At 37.9% G+C, this 21,648-nt stretch overlaps 3 protein-coding genes and 1 pseudogene across 3 annotated transcripts; 1 reads left to right on the top strand and 3 right to left on the bottom strand.

Annotated features, from left to right (window-relative positions):
* The first annotated feature begins 4,340 nt into the window (after window positions 1–4,340).
* LOC137747485 (probable L-type lectin-domain containing receptor kinase S.5) lies at window positions 4,341–8,333 on the top strand. The gene is made up of 2 exons (XM_068487600.1): window positions 4,341–5,779; window positions 7,226–8,333. Exons 1-2 carry the CDS (start codon window positions 4,429–4,431, stop codon window positions 8,080–8,082), a joined length of 2,208 nt encoding a protein of 735 aa, XP_068343701.1. The 5' UTR covers window positions 4,341–4,428; the 3' UTR covers window positions 8,083–8,333.
* A 1,044-nt stretch (window positions 8,334–9,377) lies between these two features.
* LOC137748538 (2-oxoglutarate-dependent dioxygenase DAO-like) lies at window positions 9,378–11,527 on the bottom strand. The gene is made up of 3 exons (XM_068488705.1): window positions 11,015–11,527; window positions 10,006–10,324; window positions 9,378–9,917 (listed from the first exon to the last, which is right to left on the bottom strand). Exons 1-3 carry the CDS (start codon window positions 11,401–11,403, stop codon window positions 9,666–9,668), a joined length of 960 nt encoding a protein of 319 aa, XP_068344806.1. The 5' UTR covers window positions 11,404–11,527; the 3' UTR covers window positions 9,378–9,665.
* Window positions 11,528–14,741: 3,214 nt separating this feature from the next.
* On the bottom strand, window positions 14,742–16,438 carry LOC137746416 (2-oxoglutarate-dependent dioxygenase DAO-like). The gene is made up of 3 exons (XM_068486436.1): window positions 16,048–16,438; window positions 15,159–15,477; window positions 14,742–15,066 (listed from the first exon to the last, which is right to left on the bottom strand). Exons 1-3 carry the CDS (start codon window positions 16,398–16,400, stop codon window positions 14,815–14,817), a joined length of 924 nt encoding a protein of 307 aa, XP_068342537.1. The 5' UTR covers window positions 16,401–16,438; the 3' UTR covers window positions 14,742–14,814.
* Window positions 16,439–17,467: 1,029 nt separating this feature from the next.
* Window positions 17,468–21,100, bottom strand: LOC137747747 (2-oxoglutarate-dependent dioxygenase DAO-like; annotated as a pseudogene).
* Window positions 21,101–21,648: the final 548 nt, after the last annotated feature.

Here is a 21,648-nt window from a genome sequence, read left to right as displayed (position 1 = left end):
ATTGGTTGTCCTGAAATCTATTAATTTTTTATCGTTTTGTGTTGGGTTACAAGTCATGCAAAAAAATTACCAAGCCTACATGTAATAGTGCTACGGCTTATTGACAACTTAAATACTACTATGTTTCGTAATTTTTTATATAACAATATTGCAGGGTGTGGATTTGGGTTAATATACACAAAGGGAATCATAATTTGGTATTGGAATCACCATATAAGAAAATCGGCTCTAAAACTTTTAACTTATAAATGGAGAAAAATATCACTAAACTTTATGACTAATGATGAAAATTCTATTTTAAATAACTAAAAGCGTTCCTAAAAGTGTTTGACAAAAAAATTAAAAGTATGTTTTAAGATCTTATTAATGGGATGTATATCAACATTTTAGTGAAGTGGCATGCATGTGTTTCAATAAATAATTGAGATGAGATGAGAGAACCATAAACAATACTTGAATTACGTGGTGTGAAAAAAGGTTTAAGAAAACTCATGCAGACGCTAAATAATTAACAAATCCTTCTAGTAAGTACCACGAGTGATAAAAATTAAAAAAAAAATATAAAAAAAGTCAGCTTAAAGAGATAAAATTATAAGATACGCGTTGAAGCCTACATTGCAATATAATTATGAGGTAACCATCACGAGGTGATCTAGTAATTGAGGTGAAAGTCAAGTTTGTATTTCACGTATCTGGGAGGGTTCGATTTTTTATGCTGATAAATAACACTATAGTAATCAAAAGAATGTTGAAATATCTTTATGAGTTTTCTCAACCCCTAAAAAAGTGGACTACGGCAGCTTTGTAACCAGATGGTCCCCTCTTAAGGAAAAAAAAAAAAATTATGAGGTAAGGAAAGAAAAGAGAACAAGGTCCTTTGCCAAGAAGTCCTCCTATGCATCCCAACATTGATTTTATGAGCTTTTTTTCATAAAAAAATATATTATTGTTCTTCTCGGCTATAAGTCCACTTACAATGTTTAGCTAGATATGGAAAATACATATTTATTTAGAAAAATGGAAGAACCTATATCTCATTGCTCTTATCAACTTCAAGGGGCTGGTCTGGTCAAAATTGAGCAAAGGTTTGGAAACTTCAATCCGAGTTTAACTCCCATAGATATATTGTTTTGTGTTATTGGCTCTGCTTTGGTATAATGTTTGACCCGGGAGGCCAAAAGCACATTGCCACCTTATACGATATCAAGATTGCATGGAAAAAGAAATTAGTTTTACCATTAAAGCGTGGAGACATACCTCCTATATTAAAAAAATATCTCACTACAAAGTCTTATACAAGGACATGTACAAGATGAATGTACAATAAATTTGTAGTTTATCACAATATTATTTTTTAATTTTTCAACATATTAATTAAATTTTGTGAAGAGCCCTAGCTCATCATTTATATATAGTAATTAAAGAAAACTAATATTTTTTACATTGCACAAAGAGATTTCCCTTGATTGATCTGAAAAATTTGATATGTTACTTATTTATATGTACATGTTTATTTAAATTACTATAGGTCGTTACACATGTAGTAATCGACTGAACAAAAATATGTGTACAACGATTATAAAATTACATGATATCACTAATTTAATTTATTAAAAATAATATTAATAAAAGACAGAGTTGATATTTAATAAAATCAAAATAAAATAAACTAATACACAGCGATGTGACTGGCTCGTCGGAAATTGCTGGAAAGAAATTTAAACCTATCCATAGCAATACCGAAGGGGAACAAAAAAAAAAAAAAAAAAAAACAAAAAACAAAAAGACAACCCTATGCATGTACAGTTGTACATCAGAGTCAATGAGATAGAGATTTATTCTGAATTTTTGTGTTCGAAATTTGCATACATGAAGATTTAGACCACTCAGTCTTAATTTTACAATTTTTATTAACTCATTTTACTAATTTATTTTACACTTCAAAACTTAAAAGAGTATAGATATTTTTCTCTCTTAAATAATTCACATCTCTCGATTGACGGGCCTCGAGCATAAAAATCCGGAATAAATCTCATTCCATTAGACCATCTCCAACAATGGGCTAAATGCCAAATTTTCCCCCAAATTCCCCCCCCCCCCCCCCCCCAAACCATCTCCAACCCATGCTAAAACATTGGGCTAAATGCCAAATGTTAAAATTGGGCCAAATTCCCCCCAGATTTCCCCCCCCCCCCGCGCGACTGGACTCGCTGGCCCAAAGGCCAGTCTCGGCCCGCTCACTCGCGTACGCGCCCCACGCGGAGCGCTTGCAGTCCGTGCCCGACAGGGTGGGCCCCGCTGTCAGCGGGTTGTCGGCCACCCAGCTGAAGTCCAACGACTATTTTTGCAATCCAACGGATGTGTTTCAAGGACCGTTGGTTGATCCAACGGTCCAAATTCAAATTTGATTTTTTAAAATATGTTATTTTAAAATACATTGAATCCAACGGCTGAGATCAAATATAATCAAATCTAACGGTAAAAAAAAAGATCTAACGGCCCAAATTTAAATCTAACGGTTAAAATAATTAAAAAAAATTTATTTAACTCAAAATTCACCCAAAAACTCTATAAATACCTATGTATTTGTTCAAACATCCACACAAAACTCAAATTTCTCTTACAATTCTTCCAATTTATCTTTCTACCATTTCTTTCCATTTCCAAATTGTTCAACATGGCAAGAGAGCATATTAGAGGTCGTAATTGGACTTGTGAGGAAGATGTTGCTCTATGCTTGGCATGGGTTTCTGTTAGCGAAGATGGTGCAGTTGGCACTAATCAAAATAAGAAGGTTTTGTGGGATAAAATCATTGCAAAGTTTCAAGAAAACTGCAATGGTAGCAGGCGGGATGGTGGTGGTGTTTATGATCGGTGGAAGACTATCAACAAAGCATGCACTTTATGGAAGGGAAGCTTGGAGAGAGCCGTGGTTGGCATGGCTAGTGGGAGGAGCGCCATAGAAATTGTGAGTTTTGTTCTTGATATTTTATTTGTCATGTACATAATATTATGTTGCAACTAATTATTTTTATGTATTTTTTGCATAGGGTGACAAAGCAATGGAAATTTACAAGACAAGAGTAACACCAAAAAATCAAGTTTTTAAGTTGCAACATGCTTGGGACATCCTCAAGGATTGTCCAAGGTGGGGAACCGATGCGGACCAACAATGGGGAAGATTATTTCAACGTGAAGCTGCAAAGACAAATGCCGGAGATAAAGGTGTTGCTGAAGGTGTCGATGAAATGACCCCATCTCCTTCTTTTGCAAGGCCCCCATCTCTTCAAGTCTGCACGATTTGGGTTGCGGAGGTATGTTTCATCATTCGATCATGACACTCTTCTCTATCACGCTGCACATATGAATGCCCCGTGACAGAACCATGATGGCTAGATTCGCCATTGTGCTCAGATTGCATAAACGAGTTGATAGTTCAACTTCAGCATTGAACAATTCTGCATCCTCAATCTCCATCCTTGCTTGGTATTGTGCCATCTGCATTGCCATACTACGCCTTCTTCTATCACCCATTGATGAGATATTGAGGATTTTTAGGAAACAAAAACTCTTTGAAAGTTGAAATATGAGTGAATATAGAGGATGATTGAAGGTTGAAAGGTTGTGTGATCAACAAATATTGGACATATGTTTATATAGAGGATGATTTCTGAAAGTTTGGTGGTGAATGGTTGGTTGAAAGTTTGGTGTTTATATAGTTGGTGAAAGTTGAAAGTTTGGTGTTTATATAGTTGGTGAAAGTTGAAAGTGTGGTGTTCAACGGTTGGTGAATTGAAAATTTGGTGTTGAAAGGTTGGTGAATTGAAAGTTAGCCCAGGGTTGAAAGATTGGTAAAAGTTGACGGCTTGCTTTGTGGGAAATTTAGTGATTTTTCAATATTTATCGGAATTTAAATTTTTTTAGATTAAAATGTTCATAAAATTAATTTACGATAGTCTACATATTTATTTTTTTAAAAAAAATTAATTTAACAAAAAAAATTGCATAAGTTCATTCTTTAATAATCCTGGGCTAAAATTTTAGGCCAGAACGGTTGGAGCAGAAAAGTTGTTTCTGGGCTAAAAGCTAAATTTTTCGGGCTAAAAAATTTGGCTTTTAGCCCAACCATTGGAGATAAAGCTAAACAATTGTTCAACTTGCAATCCAATCCTCAATTTTTTTTTATACAATATTGAAAGTTGATCAATTAATTAAAAATTTTAAGCAAAAAAATCAATAAATAAATTGGAAATTTCCGCGTTATAACATGGAAAGTGGCAACCAAGCGTTCAAAAAAACTCATCGATTGCTACGCCGAAAAAATAAAAAATTGAAAATTATAAACAAATAAAGAGATGCGCTGAAGAACTTAATTAATGCTGCTCAGGAATCACCTCTCGCCATTTGGAATCGTCTCAACAATTTCACATGAGTGAGTGTGCAACGACGTCGTCTCCTGCTTCTTCCAGCTGCCACATGAGGCTGAAGCAGCTGACAGCTGGCGCGGCGGCTCTGCTGCTGCTTTTTCTCTTGCCGGCGGCAGCTTTCTCCGACGCCCAGCAACTCCAAACCTCTCACAACGTGTTCGGCCCCTTCGACCAATCGTATTACAGCAAGTTCGCAGTGCTCCAGCCGGCGACGATCAGCAACGATGCGCTCCAGATCACGCCGGACTCCGCCGGAAACTTCACCCTCAACAACCGCTCAGGTAGAATCTTCTACAACCACTCTTTCACGCTCTGGGAAGATTCAGGTTCAAATTCTTCCGATTCCGCAGCAAACGGAAGCCACGTGGCGTCTTTCAATTCGTCGTTCCTGATTAACGTCTTTCGTCCCAACAGCTCCGCCATCCCGGGCGAGGGCCTGGCGTTCCTCATCGCGCCGGATATGACCCTCCCGGTGGCCAGTCACGGCCAATACCTCGGTTTGACCAACGCCACCACCGACGGCGATCCCAATAACCACCTTCTCGCCGTCGAGCTCGACACATTTAAACAAAGTTTCGACCCGGACGACAACCACATGGGTATCAACATCAATTCAATCCGGTCCAACAAGACCGTTTCGCTCTCGGATCTGGGTATCCAGATCTCGCCGTCCGATACCCGATTTTACATGGTCTGGATCGAATACGGAGGCGATTCGCACCGGTTGGACGTGTACATGGCCGAGCAGCAAAAGGACCTACAGACGAACGGGTTCGTCATCGAGCCCAGGCCCACAAGCCCAATCCTAACAAAGAACAACATCAACCTCAAGGACATTGTGAAACAGCAATCTTACTTCGGTTTTGCAGCTTCGACCGGAACCGCGATCGAGCTGAACTGTGTGCTGAAGTGGAATCTGACGGTGGAGCTTCTGCCAGGAGGCAAGGGTGCGGATGGGAAAACGGGGTTGAAGATTGGGCTGGGGGTGGGCGTGGGCGTGCCCGCGGCGGCGCTGATGCTGTTGGGTCTGGGCGGGTTGGGGTATTACTTGTACAAGCGGCGGAAGGCGGCGGCGTCGGACGAGAATATTTTGGGGGCGCTGAAGAGTCTTCCGGGCACTCCGAGGGAGTTTAGTTTCAAGGAGTTGAAGAAGGCGACGAACAACTTCGACGAGAGGCACAAGTTGGGTCAGGGCGGATATGGGGTGGTGTATAGAGGTGTGCTGCCCAAAGAGAATTTGGAGGTGGCGGTGAAGAAATTTTCCCGGGATAATCTCCAGGGTAAAGACGACTTTTTGGCTGAGCTCACCATTATCAACCGCCTCCGCCACAAGCATCTCGTCCGATTACTTGGTAAGTTACCAATCCCATCTTATTTACTTTGTTTATTTTTTTTTTTTAATCGTTTTGATATTTGGGTTGGATTTTGAAGCCAAGTAAAACGATACGGTAGACTTAAGTCATTTAAAAAATTAAACGTGATAGTTTCCTTTTTACTGTGAACAAAGAAAAGATTAGATGGGGCTAAAACCGCCACATCAGTTCTTTTAACAAATTCGTGCAATAACTTGGTGTTTCTAACGTTACTAATTTTCAAAGATGTGCAAATATAATTGATTATAAACTTTTAATAGAAAATAAAATTGGAGGGCATCAACATTAAGGTAGGAGGAGGTTGAAATACTTTAATAAGTTTTACTGAAAGCGTAAACTACTGTGGCCACTAGCTAGTTCCTTTTTAAAAAAAAACCATTAAGTCAATTTAGTGCTTTTGGTTGCTTTAGCTGTATTTTTTTTTATTAAAAAGTTCGTTTTGATAATTATTTTAATTTTCAGTCTTTAATTTTAAATGTTAATTTCTTTAACCATATATTATAACGTCATTGGGTTGTACGTACTAGTATGGAGTTTTGCTTTCATCATCAATAATGTAAAAACAATTCTCAATATGACAACGTGTCACATTGAATATGAATCTAGCATGACCACAATTAGTGATTTAATTAAACCTTTATTTTTTTGTCAATGATCTAACTTAAAGATTAGGATTGGTTTGTGCAAGTATGAATTTATTAACTTAGATTAATGATTATGATTACAAATTATTTAGTGGGTCCGGGATGGAGCCTGAATCTAGCCTAATCCTCATTGGACCAAAATTGAATAAAATCCGAATTGTCTCACCCAACAACGGCTGGCCCATGTTCGGTGGCGCACGCCGTGTCGTTTTCTGCTCTATTTCTATTTTCTGGGTAGGCACGATTGCCGCGGACCAATTCTTTGTCTCTTATTCTTATATGCCAATTAGGACTAACGAATATTTAGCACATGCGTATGCCAACTCCCAAAGTCCACGGTCAATGATTGTGCCACTTATAGAATTCAGAATCTTTCTGGATCTCTCATTCTGAAGCCGGTTGGATCGAAAAATTCGGACCCAGAAGGAGAGAGTGACTCAGACTTTTTAGTTTATGTGAGGTGGATCAATGGATGGGCTAATGGAGATGTAAAATTTAAAATGAGTGGTCCGGTTTTCTTGATTCGTCGACTTTGGACTGCGAGATTTTGCGAAGATCTCGATTGGTGATTATAGTTATCATCTCACATTCAACTAAGAATTTTCCCGAGGAGAGTTAGGAAGGTGAAGGTGTACAAATCTGTCTTTGGGTAGAGAAAATTTACGGACTAACAAAATGAATTTACAATAATGCCCAAATGTGTTACTATTTGACATGGTTAATTGTTGATACAACTTGTTATTATTTCATGTACACATTTTGACACATTAAAAACATGCAGGATGGTGCCACAAAAATGGAATGCTACTCATAGTCTACGAGTTCATGCCCAACGGCAGCTTGGACAACCACCTATTTGGCGAGACGGAAACCGCCACCCTAGGCTGGAGCCAGAGATACAAAATTGTCGCCGGAGTGGCCTCCGCCCTACACTACCTCCACAACGAGTACGACCAACGAGTAGTCCACAGAGACCTAAAGGCTAGCAACATAATGCTAGACTCTAACTTCAACTCTCGCCTCGGGGACTTCGGCCTCGCACGTGCCCTGGACAACGAGAAAACCTCGTACGCTGAGCTCGAGGGTGTCCCAGGCACGATGGGGTACATAGCCCCCGAGTGCTTCCACACGGGGAAAGCCACGTGCGAGTCTGACATCTACGGGTTCGGGGCCGTGATTCTAGAAGTCGTGTGCGGGCAGCGGCCGTGGACCAAAATGGGAGGGTTCCAATTCGTTGTGGATTGGGTTTGGTCATTGCATAGAGAGGGGCGCGTGTTGGATGCCGTCGATCAGAGGCTGGGAAATGATTACGTGGCGGGGGAAGCCGAGAGGCTTTTGCTTCTTGGGCTGGCCTGCATGCACCCGATCGCGGGCGAGAGGCCCAAGACCCAAACCATTATCCAAATCATTTCCGGGTCAGTTCCGGTACCCCGAGTCCCGCCTTTTAAACCCGCTTTCGTGTGGCCCTCCAGCAATATGCCTGAGGGAGCGAGTAGCACAGCAAACACGGTGAATACGACGTCGTCCTGGCCCCTTGAGATCTCGGTGTCGGATACTTCGGAGTGGACCCCACCGTACGACAGCCAAGATAGCAATGGAGGAACAAGACGACGTAGTGACAGCTTCTCCTTGCTTTAAGATTCTTGTTTTGTCGTTACTCATTAGTCCCACGTTCTCCCATTTTATTTATTTTACCCTTTTTTTAAAAAAAATTTAAAAAAATAAAAGAAATTTCTTTGTTTTTTGCTTGAGAGAATTCCTAGTTTTAAATTTGTTTTATTTTCTATTTTGTTTTCACCGAAGGTGCCTTGTTCATGTGTAAGTTTGTATATTTTGTCTCAATATTTATAAGTATATAGATTTTGTTTTATTTTCTTTTTAGGGTCTATTTTAATATTTATGTTAGTTTTCAATCTTAAATTATTGACGATATATAGTGTTATTGATAATATATAAATATTGTTATGTTGCACGTAATACTTATTGTGTTTTGCTTACATCATCAATAATGCAAGAACAATTGTCATATGTTCACATTGATTACGAAACTAGCATGACCATAACCAACACTAATGATTTAATTAATTAAAACTTAGGATTTGTTTATGCAAGTTAGTCTATAATTATTGACGATATATAACGTTACCGATGATATATAAATATTGTAATGTTGCGTGTAATACGTATTGTGTTTTGCTTACATCATCAATAATGCAAGAACAATTGTCATATGTTCACATTGAATATGAAACTAGCATGACCAGAACCAACACTAATGATTTAATTAAGCCTTTATAGTCAATGATTTAATTAATTAAAACTTAGGATTTGTTTATGCAAGTATGACCGTTTTAACTTGATTATCATTGGCTTGCCTAATCCTCATTGGACCAAAAGCGTATAGGTACCGTTTGGCACGGAACGGAATGCAGTGGGACAGAACATGCTCATTTTACGTTTGGTGCGCCAAAAAAGAGTGGGACGCATTGTCCCGTGCAACGGATTTTAATGGAAAACAAAATTATAAATTTTTGGACAACAATACCCCTTATCTTTTTCATTAATTTCATTGTCAACCCTCTCTCTCTCCCTCTCTTCTCCTCCTCTTCCTCCACCACAAATCCAGCAACCCAACCATGGCTTCTCCGCCTTCTTCCCCATAGGACGACTTCATCCTCCCTCTCCAATCGGCCATAACGCTAACCCAATCCCAGTAAACGCACCCGGACCCAACCTCGCCTTCCTCCTCCCTGGTGGTCCGCGATGAAACCATCGCCCTTCACCGCGCCAAATTAAATTGGTCTTAACTGGTTCCTATTAAAAATCCAATGAATTGATTTGCCACCTCGTTTACATAATGCATATTGTAGACACAAAAAAAATATATTCCCACCAAAACCATAGGTTTTCTCTCCTTCAATACACGACTCGCCTTCAAAACCAAATTGTTGGGTTGAATTATAAATCTAAGATCCAAACCATGTCACCAGTGTTCTTTCAATGAGCAATCCCAATGTTTTTAACAAATTGTAAGACCGAAGAAACCTCCACTAGAAAGTAAAACCAGAAAGAACAGAGAGATTATCTGAACAAATCTGGATTAACCAGCTCAATTAGGCAACACTGTAATTTTAAATTACTTATTTCAAGATATTATATAATCTCTGTAAATACAGTTATTGGCATTAGGCTCATTTCTCTCTGGTGCCACATCAGCAAACTTAGGAGGGGGTCCGCATGAGTGCAAGGGCTTCACCAGCTTGTAGTTTTGTGGAGAGTCTGAGCTTTCTGTAATCTTCGTAAGTAAAAGGAACGTAAAGTCGAGGGTGCTCGGAATCCACAAACTCCGCCGGAGCTTCCACTACCACCTCCTCCTTCGGTCCCAAGAGGAATGTAGCGACCGAAATTCGAATTGTTGCCTCCCTGCATTGTACTCTATGCTTCACATTGCACAACCTCCCATTGCTCCATGCCTTAACATAAAAATATCAACATAAGAAATATGCACATATGCAACATGTTACAAAGAATTGGAGTGACACTAAACAGACAACAAAGTACCTTAGCAACATCCCCTAGATTAACAAGGAGAGTGCCTGGGCAAGGATCAACGGCTACAAAGGCGCCGGATTTGTCCATCACTTCCAAACCACCGACATCTTCATCGTCTTGAAGAATGGTTAGAAATCCTGAATCTGTGTGTAATTGTACACCAGAGGATCCAACCGATTCAGGAGTGAAGTTGTATTTGTTTATCCTGAACTGGCAGGGCCACCCCTTGAGATAATCACTATCAGCCATCCCTAAACTCTCTGCCAACCTTTGTCCTATATCCACAATCTGCTCATACACTGCTTGAGCATACTTCTCTATCACCTCTCTGCTCAATTAGTAACAAAAACAAATTTAAGACGAGTTTTTCTACTATGCATCAACGCAGTGCATTGCTCAAATTAACGACTAGATTTAAATGTGCTAGATGAAACCGTCGTATATAACATTATGCTAAAACACAATTTAACATGTGTGGAAACTTTTGGTTTTGTGCTTTTAACTATTGACGAGTCCCAATCGACATGATCAATTAAGGTTGTAATTTTTTCTTCATTCAATAGTAGTCGTCGAATGAGAATTAGAGTTTAGAGTTTCGAGTTTAGGGTTGACATGTAGACCAAATAAAATAGAGTAATGATATGGAGACTAAGTTTGCAAACTAAATGACATGTCACCAATAGGAAATGAACACGTTTATCAACATTTAAGTAATAATCTAATTATGAACTTCTATATCATATAGTTTACAAAATTTAGTCTATAAATTTAGTCCCCTAGCATCACTCAATAAAAATATATGATTATTGATTAATCTAGAGATTAATGTTCTAACATTTTTTTCACTCAACAACCATCATCTGAGATTTGACTTCAACAGGAGACTAAGCGTCACTAAACCAAATAATCACGCGGATTATTGAGGTTGTGTTTTCTTGTTTTCACTAAGCTAAAATGTAATCAAATTACTGATACCAAGTAGAAAACTAGTAAAATTATCAGAAAATCAAAAGCTAACCTCTGGTAGGAAGAAGCATTCAACTGAGAGCAAAAGCTGTCGACAGCCTGACCCGATCCCAAGTCGTAGAGCCCCAAAGCTTCGTAGAGAGGGTTGACTTTGCTGGGAGCCATGTATCCACTGCCCGCTATCACATCTTTGTTCTGCTTCTTGATCTCCATGGGCAGGTCCAGCAAAGATCTGACCACTGATTTCATCTCCGACATCAGAGCCGGTGGGATCATGTGGTTCACAAGCCTGAAGCATCCCCATGTCTCTGATGCTTCCCTCAGCTTCCTGTACTCTTCTGCTTCTGGAAAATTTTTCAGATCAATGGCTGGGATTGTCCTGCAATCTTCCTCTCCTTCTCCCATTTCTGAATTGTGGGTTTGTGTTTTTTTCATCTCCATTTTTTATTTTTTTATTTTTTTAACAGAAAGAAAGAATCAAACTTGAGCTTCGAACAAAAGTGAATACTACGAGCCTTCCGAACTCCCCTTTTTATTTGGACATTTGGATCGGATTGTTCATTTGGGATTGAATGAGTGTACCATACGCATTTATTTTTGACTAATTTAGGGGTCGGCAAGAACAAAAAGATTAGCACGTCATTCATGTGAGAAGAAATTTTTGAGTCCGACCGTTTATGCAGCCACACGTACAAAATTAGGACGTTGTCTGTAGTTTTGTATACTTTGGACCCACTCGTGGTCCCACCTGTCTGAGAAAAGTCGTATGCGGTCGGTTTTCCAGAAGAATTCCTCCGGCAGTTCGCTTTCGGCCGAGAAATTAAGCAACATAATATGAAAGGAAACAAGATTAATGTAAATCCTCTATCATCAATTTTTTTTTTTTTTTTTTTTTTGGGTCGGAAAAAAATCATCATCAGCATGCACTTTCAATTATCTAGTCTTCAGTTAATAAATTCATCATCTAACATATATAATTCGATATAATAGTCTCTGTTTTCTATAACATATATGACCGTTAGATGGTGAATATGTTAAACAAATACAGGTACAATAGTTAATTCCTTAATTTGGAGGGCAGAGAAAATTGCAATATACATTTACTTTGTAGTGCATATAGCTAAAGGGGATTAAAAGCACTCATTTTTCGAATATTTCAGGTATAGATGCGTTAAATGTCATTAATGCTAGTTATACCACATTTTATGACAAATATGCAATATGTGATACGCCTGATATATAGATGTTTACAAAATGGTAATCAAGTGTCACTAGACTAAATAATTATTGCAGGTCTTAAGGTTGTAGTAGAAACCTAAACTTTGGTGGGAAGAGGTATATAACGCCTAACGGAGAGCAAAAGCTATGAACAGCCTGAGGTGAGGCCAAGTCATAGAGACCCAAAGATTCATAAAATGGGTTGAGTTTGCTTGGTGCTATGTAGCCAGCTAAGTCTTTGCCACCTTTGTTCTGCTTCTTGATCTCCATATGGGCAGGTCAAGCAAAGATCTGACCACACATTTCATCTCTGACATCAGAGCCAATGGGATCCTGTGGTTCACAAGCCTGAAGCAACCGCATGTCTTTGATGCTTCCCTCAGTTTCCTGTACTCTTCTTTATCTGGAAAATTTTGCAGATTAATGGCTGGGATTGTCTTGCAGTCCTCATCACCATCTCCCATATTTTTCTTCGGATTTGTGGGTTTTATTTTGCTTTCTCCTTTCTATCATAGGCTCTCATATACTAATTATAGCAAAGATTAATTAAGTGATTTGGCAAAGAACAAACAATTAGCAATGCTAATCATGTGATGGTTCACTTGTATTCCATGCATGTAGCAACACCAATCATATGATGGTTCAGTGATGAGATTGGTTTGGGATACTGCATTTCTTGTAGCAACACCAATCATGTGTTGTTTCAGTTATAGAATTGGCTTGGAATATTGTCACCGTGGTGGTGGCATCGCTGGCTCAAGGAACTTTGCCTCCAAGAGCTGGCAGCCTGGCACTGTCATTTTTATTTTATTTTTTTTGTCATTTCACTTTGTGTTAACTGGGATAAAATCTGAGTGACCGTATTTTCTTTGAAGCAAAAATATGAAGAAAACAAGTACGAAAGACGAGGACGAAATTTCGCCAACTACAAGTTACAAATAAAATCACTGTACAACTTACATCCTCCTAAAACAGTTACAACCTTTTTTCCAACCACAAGTTTCGCCAAACTAGTTTTCTGCGGAAAGTTAGATGGAATGGCGGCCATCTCCTCCATCTTTCACCGGTCGCTCATCCTGAATTTCTTCCAAATCTTCATCGTCTCCTTTCTTGCCTGCTTGTTCTTTCCAATATGCAACCAACTTCTTCAGCCGCCTGATCTCTTTTGAAGAAACGTTTTTGCTTGGATCATTCACGATTGATCGTACTCTTAATGCATATATGTGTGTGTGTATATATATATATTTATATATTTGAATTTAGCATAAAGGTGGGAAGAAATAGATTCATTACCAATTTACGGTAGATTATATAAAATTACCTCAATTATGAATTGCATCACAATCTCATACTTAATGTTTGAAACATTGTAATATCATATCTCAATTTATAAATTTGTGGTAATGTCAAACTTTCGTTAATTAATCCGTTGAATTGACCGTTAAATAATCACGTAACAAATACAGAATTATATTTTACTGATGTGAAAGACCATTTTCTTTTGTTGCAAATTTGTTTTGGGCTTTTTTTGGTTGGTAATGAATTTTACCTTGTTTCCTAAAAAAAAAAAAAAAAAGACCATTTAGATAAATAAATAAATTAATAAAAAGTAACTTTTATGCCAAAAAAAAGGGTTAAATAAAGAGGAGCAGCCCACCCCAACCAAACCATCCATCCTCACCTTTCTTGCCCCTCCATCCGCCCCCCTTTCCTTCCTTCACCACTAAAACCACAGCACCGCGCCTTCTCCGACACCCCTATTCCGCCATCGTCCACAAACTACAAGGCCTACGCTTCACCAACCTTATCCGCTCTGCAACCACGCCAAGCTCGACCTCACCCGCCAAGCCAACGTCGAGTCCTTCTTCGCCGCCGAGAAACCCCAATTCTTGATCCCGCCGTCGTGGCGGCATTCACGCCAACACCACGTACCCGACATATTTCATCGCCGTAAATCTCCAGAACCAGACCAACGTCATGGTTGCTTCTTTGTTAAAGGAGGAGCCTGCTTCTTTGTTGAACACTGCCAGGTTGCTGCCTTGTGCTTTTGCTTCGTAAAGGAAAAGAGAAATTGGAGATCTACTAATAAAAGTGGGCGATGGCGGTGTTCGGTGGCTGGTGCGGAGAAGATGAGCCATAAGCCAATATCTTTAATTTTTCATGTACCAACTGCGTTTTAAATTGAATTTTCTGAATTTTTAACATTTTTTAAATAGTTAAATTTTGTTAATTTATTGCTATTTAATTAATGTTTTAATCTAGTTGGATGAGGAGTGGGTCTCGTATTTTGAGCATTTAAAATTTGCAACAAATTTGTAGGATGATGATTGACATAGCAATGTTAAAACATGAGATTGTAGTCATAATTGAGGTAATTTTGTATAACTTACCCAAAAATTAACATTAAAGAAAAATACGAAGTTAGAAGAAAATAAACATAAATACGATAATATCACATTCGTCACATAACCATTTTGGTCATTTTATACTTTTATATAAAAGTTTACTAAACACTTAAACACTTTTACAATTAAAATTTACCAAACATTTTGCTGCTTTATTTTATAATTGTTTATACTTGCAATACAACGAGAGCAGTTTTTTTTTAAAAGCATGAGAATACCAAACTAACCCTTAGGAGGAGGTGCGTACGAGTGCAAGGGCTTCACCAGCATGCAGGTTTGCAGAGAATCTTAGCTTTCTGTAATCTTCATAAGTAAAGGGAACGTAAAGTCGAGGGTGCTCAGAATCCACCAATTCTGGAGGAGGTTCCACTACTACTCCCTCATCTGGTCCACGTTGGAATGAAGCGATCGAAACTCGAATTCTCGTCTCCCGAAATTGGACTCTGTGCTTCACATTGCACAACCTTCCATTGCTCCATGCCTTAAAATATTAACAACATAAGGAAATATGCACAAATGAAACATGTTACAGACTTGTAGAATTTGAGGGACGCTAAACAGACAATATATTACCTGAGCGACATCCCCAAGATTAACAAGGAGAGTGCCTGGGCAAGGATCAACAGCTACAAAGGTGCCGGATTTGTCCATCACTTCCAAGCCACCGACAATTTCATCGTCTTGAAGAATGGCTAGAAATCCTGAGTCTGTGTGTAATCGTAGACCAGTGGATCCAACTGATTCAGGAGTGAAGGTGTACTTGTTTATCCTGAACTGGCAGGGCCACCCCTTAAGGTAATCATTATCAGCCAACCCTAGACTCTCTGCCAATTTCTGCCCCATATCCACAATCTGCTCACACACTGCTTGAGCATACTTCTCTATCACCTCTCTGCTCGATTAGTGATAAAAACAACTTTAAGACGAGTTTTTCTACTATGCATCAACGTATGCAATACATTGCTCAAATTAACGACTAGATTTATATATTCATGATGAAACCATTGTATATAACATTATGCTAAAGCACAATTTAACATGTGTGAGGAAACTTTTGTTTGTGTTTTTAACTATTGACAAATCACAATTGACATGTTTGTAGATACTTTTGTTTTTATATTTTAAGTCAATTCAGTATATGTTGTTATTTGCAGGTAGGTAACGAGGAATTGTTCCTTAATTGTAGGGAGCCATGTGGCTTTTTAACATAATGAGATTAGAGTTTAGAGCTTCGAGTTTAGGGTTGACATGTAGGCCAATTAACATAATGACTATTGACTAATCTAGAGATTAAGGTTCAAACAATCTTGTCATTCAACAATCCTCGTTTGAGATTTGACCTTAGCGAAGACTGAGCTGCACTAGACCAAATAATTATTCGGAGTATTCGGGTTATATTTTCTTGTTTTATCTTAGCTAAAATTTAAGCAATAGTAAAACTATCAGACGATCAAAAGCTAACCTCTGGTAGGAAGAAGCATTTAACTGAGAGCAAAAGCTATCCAAAGCCTGACGCGATCCCAAGTCGTAGAACCCCAAAGATTCAAAGATAGGGTTGTCTATGCCGGGAGCCTGGTATCCACTGCCTATTATCCCATCCTTGTTCTGCTTCTTGATCTCCATGGGCAGGTCCAACAAAGATCTGACCACTGATTTCATCTCCGACATCAGAGCCGGTGGGATCATGTGGTTCACAAGCCTGAAGCATCCCCATGTCTCTGATGCTTCCCTCAGCTTCCTGTACTCTTCTGCTTCTGGAAATTTTTTCAGGTCAATGGCTGGGATTGTCCTGCAGTCTTCCTCTCCACCTCCCATTTCTGAATTTTGGGTTTGTTTCTTATAACTCCTCGTTTTTTTTTATATAAACAGCGAGAAAGAATCAAACCCGAGACTTCGAATATTTTAACTTTCAAATTCTACTTTTTATTTGGACATTTGCATTGGATTTGTTCATTTGGGATTGAATGACTGTACCATACGCATTTGTTTTTGACTAATTACGGTAACATTAATTAAGGGGTCGGCAAGAAGAAAAAGATTAGCACGCCTCCCATGTTAATGCAAATCGTCAGCATCATTATTTTTTGCCATAAAATCATCATCAGCATGCACTTTCAATTATCTAGTACTTCTTTTCAATCGTCAGCATCATTTACTTAAAACATTTACCATCTACTCCTCTTTTAGGGACGGCAAAATAAATCGCAAAAACAAATAGACGATAGATGTTCCTCCCAACCCTTGCAAAATAGAGAGCTTTGTTAGCTTGGGGTCCCTAGAAGACATTCACCATCTAACATATATATGGGAAGATATGATATTCTATATTTTCAATTGTATATATGACCGTTAGATAGTGAATATATTAATATACAGTAGCTAATCCTTTAATTTGGTGGGCAGAGAAAATTGCAATATAAATTTACTTTGAAGTGCATATATAGCTAAAGGGGATTAAAATCACTATCATTTTTGAATATTTTCGGGTTAAATGAGATGCGTTGAATGTCAATAATGCTAGGCATATCAAATTTTGTAATAAGCCTAATATTTGGATGCTCACATAAACTCCTCGGAAAATATCTATTTAGCAAATTAGATAAAATGGTTTAGTAGAATGTATGATGAGAAAATAGCAGAAAAATTATAAAACTATCAACTAAGCTTGATAAAAGATATATTTGACAATTAAACTTGATAAGAATTCAATTGAAGTTTTTTTTTTTTTATCCTTGAACAAACTCGGAGAGGAGGATTCGAACTTAGAACTTCACGTACAAGATAAATACTACAAATGCCTTGATCTTCTTTTCTTGGTTTAACATAGGTTAAAAGGCGGGATGATATATGCTACCTAAGCTTGTCATATACATATCAGCAAATTAGGAAGGGGTGCGTAGGAGTGCAAGGGCTCCATCAGCTTTCAATTTTCTGGAGAGCTTGAACTTACTAACTCTAAGATATTCGTAAACAAAAGGGACGTAGAGACGAGGGTGATCCGAATCCACGAGTTCTGGAGGAGCTTCCCTCGCTTCTTCCTTTGGCCCCAAGAGAAATGTAGCGAACGAAACTCGAATAGTAGACTCCTTGCGTTTTACTGTATGCCTCACATTGTACAGCCTCCCACTGCTCCATGCCTTGGTATAAAAATATCAACAGCACGGTGTTATCAAATAGCATTAGTATTGTAGCAAATAGTCACATCGATAGCAAATAATTCAAGACAGTCTTGATATGAAATAAATAAAGTATCGATGGAAAACCTGAGTGAAGTCTCCAAGATTGACGAAGGGAGTTCCAGGGCAAGGATGAACAGGCACAAAAGCACCAGATTTGTTCATCACTTCTAAGCCACCAACATCATCATCCTCTTGAAGAATTGTTAGAAATCCAGAATCTATGTGTTCTTGTATGGACCTGATTGATTCAGGAGAGAAGTTGTTGAGCATATTAATTCCACATCAAGGAAATAAGGGACCTTGCATGCATGTACTTATATGTAATTGACTCCCCATATAGCTAATTGATTTTACAGTGGTATCTCAGCTTTCTTCCAAAGTTGTACTTGTTCATCTTGAATTATCAAGGCCATCCCTTGTGTAAATCACTGTTGACCAACCCTAGACCTTCTGCCAACTTCTTCCCAATATCCACAACCTGCGGCTCGCATGTTGCTTGAGCATATTTCTCTAGTACATCTCTGCTCATTTAGAAACAAATGCAACTTCAAAATATTGAGTGGGAAGTTAATGAAACGGTTTAGATCGAATATCGGTACTTGTTCAAAGGAAAATACCACAAGGTCATGGACCTTGAAGATTATTCCACATCTAGAAACTGTGATTCTACAAGACATTAGATAACAGTATGAATTGCCAATTTAGTCCATGAATTATTGATGAGTAGATTTTATATTATATATTGAACCCTATTCTTAGTATATTTTGGTTAATATTTTGGAAGAATTTTCATACTTTAAATTGTATTTGTAATATAGGACATTCAACTTCTTCTGGAGCAAAACGTGGTCAAATGGATGGATTTTGGAGTAATTCTAGTTGGAGGACGTTCATGAGTCACTTGGATTGATCATGTCGAAATATCAGATTTTTCCACCAAACGGTTATTTTTTGGCAATAAAATAAAGGAGCGATACACGGTGCTGGAATAGTGACGTTTTGGGCTTGAATTGCGTTTTTGGAGCCCAAGATGATCTCGGATGAGTTCGTGACCTTCTAAAGATGTGTTCAGAACGTCCCGATCTTGAAAACAAGCAATTATGGGCCGATTTTGGATGATATTTAAGGCTAAAACATGGCTGGACAAGCACTTAGCAGATTCTCCTGGCTTAATTAGGACTTTATTTCCTAAGATATTTTGTTATTATTTAGCTTCCTAGTTAGAATAAAAGACTACATTTTAGGGTTTATGCGATGGCATGGCAGCATCTATTGCTTTGCCGTTCTTAGTTTTTCTCTACGCTTTCTTTTATAAACTTTGGAGACAGAAGAATTTCTAGGGTTTTCAAAGGCTTCCAGATTTTCTACTTCAAGGTGTTTTCATTCTTATTCATTCTAATAATATTCTCTATGATTTTAATTACGAATATGCGTAACTAATTCGTTTTGCTAGGGCGAAGCCTTGCATGAATGCATAATTTTTATATAATTGCTTATGATTGATTGCATGCATGCTTTGAATTATTAATCACTGTGATTAAAACTATCTAACTATCTTAATGCCTGATCACCATTAGGATTTTTAGAAAAGTAATTTGATGCAATTTGGTTAGAAGGTTCCCTAAAATTGATGATGGCTTCTTGTGGTTAATAATTGTAATTTCACTTAAGATGAACACCACGTCTTAAGGGTTGCATAGTTTTTCAAAGGGTTTTCATAAAGCATAATGAGTCTTTCATGTTCAAATTTGATCCGAACGTCCGGACAGGTTGCATGTTAGATATACGTTTTATGGTAGAGGTTCCAAGTAGAATATATATTAGGAAAACCTAACCTTCAAAGTGGCATGTGTAGATCATAAGTAATGGGTAAAAATTCATAGGATTGCTAGGTGATGGTGAAACCCTAGTGCTTTTATAAATTGGTATTTAAAACTCTTTTCTTTTGTCATATTAGTTTTTAATTAAAATTCGTTTTTAATTTACCCAAGTCCGAAATCTCTTTTCTCAATTTTTAATTCTAAGTAGTTAATTAGGAATTGTTTTTACATAAATTATCCAAATAGTCTTTAAGGAGAACGACCTTGCATAAGCAGATATACTACAACATCCTTGTATTCTTGCAAGTATTTCATGTGATTTTGACCCTATTTGCATAGACAGTAAAAATCCTATCAATTATCACCTGAGTGAAAATTAGGTCCCTAAACTATTTTTCTAGAAAAATTAGTCATTAAATTGTAAAAATTTTCCAATTACATCCCTAATATTATATTCGAAACTACTATATTCAATTTTCCATCAATTTAAGTCACGTTTTTGCATGTGATACACATTGGAGGCTAGATTAGTAATTTTACATAAAAAATAGTGCAACTAACTTTGGAGGGTAAATTAGACGTTAGATTCGCAACCTATATGAAATGTTAAAAGTTTATAGGCAAGAAAAAAAAATGGTATTACGCTCTAAAATGTGTCAAGTGACTTAAGTTGACGAAAAATTGGATAAATTAGCTTTGAATATAATAGTAAGAATGAAATTAGCAATTTTAATTAATTTATGGACTTATTTTACTGAAAAACTAATTCAGGGACCTAATTTTCACTGAGGTGATAGTTCAAGAATGAAATCGACACTTCACCCTAGATAACAATATATACAACTATGAATGTGTTCTTTTTGTCTCTAATACTCATTGCGTGATTATATATTCTCATTGACACTTCATATTTTATCCCTGAATACTTAGGTGTCACTAAACCATGTTGCTAGCAATATATTAAGGCTATTACATTGATTTAGTGAGCTAGTTTTTTTTTCTCTCTTTGTTTTCTAATTTCCATCAAGCTAAGATGTAACAATCAAGAATCAAAACTGTTAAAATAATCCTAGTGATACTAAGTATGTGATCAAATATCTTAGTATTTAGGGCGTTAAGTGTTTACACATGCGTCTCAGATCGAAATTTCTATTTTTTTTTAAAACATAAAACTATCTCAACTATGGGTCGCACCATAATTTCATACCTCATCTTTTAAACATTGCAATATCATATTTCAACTTATGATTAATTTGCAATGTCATAACTCTGTCAACTTTTAATAAAAAAAGCCCACTCCTTGCCTAACTGAATTAAAAATTAATAAACTAATAATTTTTTATCTAAACAAATTTAAATGAATAAAAAAAAAATACTCTCCCTCATCTTTTACTCCTTACTTCTCTTCTCCCAGAACCAAGAACGTGCTTTTCCTGAACCACTGAGTGGAACTCGACCAGCTCCGAGTCCGGGACTGAGTCAGGCACGCCCGACTCTTGCAGAACGTGGTGGGCATCGTCGACTTTTCAGTCGGAGGCACCTATGATATCTGTAACGGCACCGGAATACCGAGATGGGGATCGGGCGGTCGAAGGAGAATTGTACGAAATGGTGGGGGGGGGGGGTTGTTGAGGTTTCGCGGAGGGGGGGAGGAGCGACGGAGAAATCGGCCAGTTAAGCCATTGATGGCGAAGTCTGAAGATTTAATGGGTGAATCGAGATCGAATCGATCACCCACAAAAAAATTTCTGGGTTTTTTCTTTCAAAATTTTTTTTATCTGGGGAGAGAGGAGAAGAGGGGGGGGGGGGGGGGGGGGGGGGGGGGGGGGTTGGTTTGGCGCTAGTGGGGTCTAGGTTTTCGGCTGTGAATAGTGAGGGTGATGGGTGGTAGGGGATGGGTTCCACAGTTTTTTAATAAAAAAAATTTAAATGATTTTATCCAACATTTAATTAATTTTTTAATTTGAATAGGTGAGGATGTAGATCCTGTACTTGCCACAATTTGTAAGACAAGGTATAATATTGTAATGTTTAAAAGATGAGGTACGAAATTGTGATTTAATA

The sequence above is a fragment of the Pyrus communis genome, chromosome 10 (genome assembly GCF_963583255.1).
Source record: "Pyrus communis chromosome 10, drPyrComm1.1, whole genome shotgun sequence".
Lineage (NCBI taxonomy): Eukaryota > Viridiplantae > Streptophyta > Magnoliopsida > Rosales > Rosaceae > Pyrus > Pyrus communis.
Note: the sequence above shows the minus strand (reverse complement) of the source record. Positions and strands in the feature narration are given on the sequence as shown.

What these genes read in the sequence shown, in the direction of transcription:
- LOC137746416 (XM_068486436.1), bottom strand. Translation starts at nt 16,400, where the DNA reads ATGGGAGGTGGAGAGGAAGACTGCAGGACAATCCCAGCCATTGACCTG. An exon ending in AATGCTTCTTCCTACCAGAG is followed by an intron (nt 15,478 to 16,047) that starts GTTAGCTTTTGA and finishes CTAATCGAGCAG; the next exon opens with AGAGGTGATAGAGAAGTATG. An exon ending in ATCTTGGGGATGTCGCTCAG is followed by an intron (nt 15,067 to 15,158) that starts GTAATATATTGT and finishes TAATATTTTAAG; the next exon opens with GCATGGAGCAATGGAAGGTT.
- LOC137747485 (XM_068487600.1), top strand. Translation starts at nt 4,429, where the DNA reads ATGAGTGAGTGTGCAACGACGTCGTCTCCTGCTTCTTCCAGCTGCCAC. An exon ending in GCATCTCGTCCGATTACTTG is followed by an intron (nt 5,780 to 7,225) that starts GTAAGTTACCAA and finishes AAAAACATGCAG; the next exon opens with GATGGTGCCACAAAAATGGA.
- LOC137748538 (XM_068488705.1), bottom strand. Translation starts at nt 11,403, where the DNA reads ATGGAGATGAAAAAAACACAAACCCACAATTCAGAAATGGGAGAAGGA. An exon ending in AATGCTTCTTCCTACCAGAG is followed by an intron (nt 10,325 to 11,014) that starts GTTAGCTTTTGA and finishes CTAATTGAGCAG; the next exon opens with AGAGGTGATAGAGAAGTATG. An exon ending in ATCTAGGGGATGTTGCTAAG is followed by an intron (nt 9,918 to 10,005) that starts GTACTTTGTTGT and finishes TTTTATGTTAAG; the next exon opens with GCATGGAGCAATGGGAGGTT.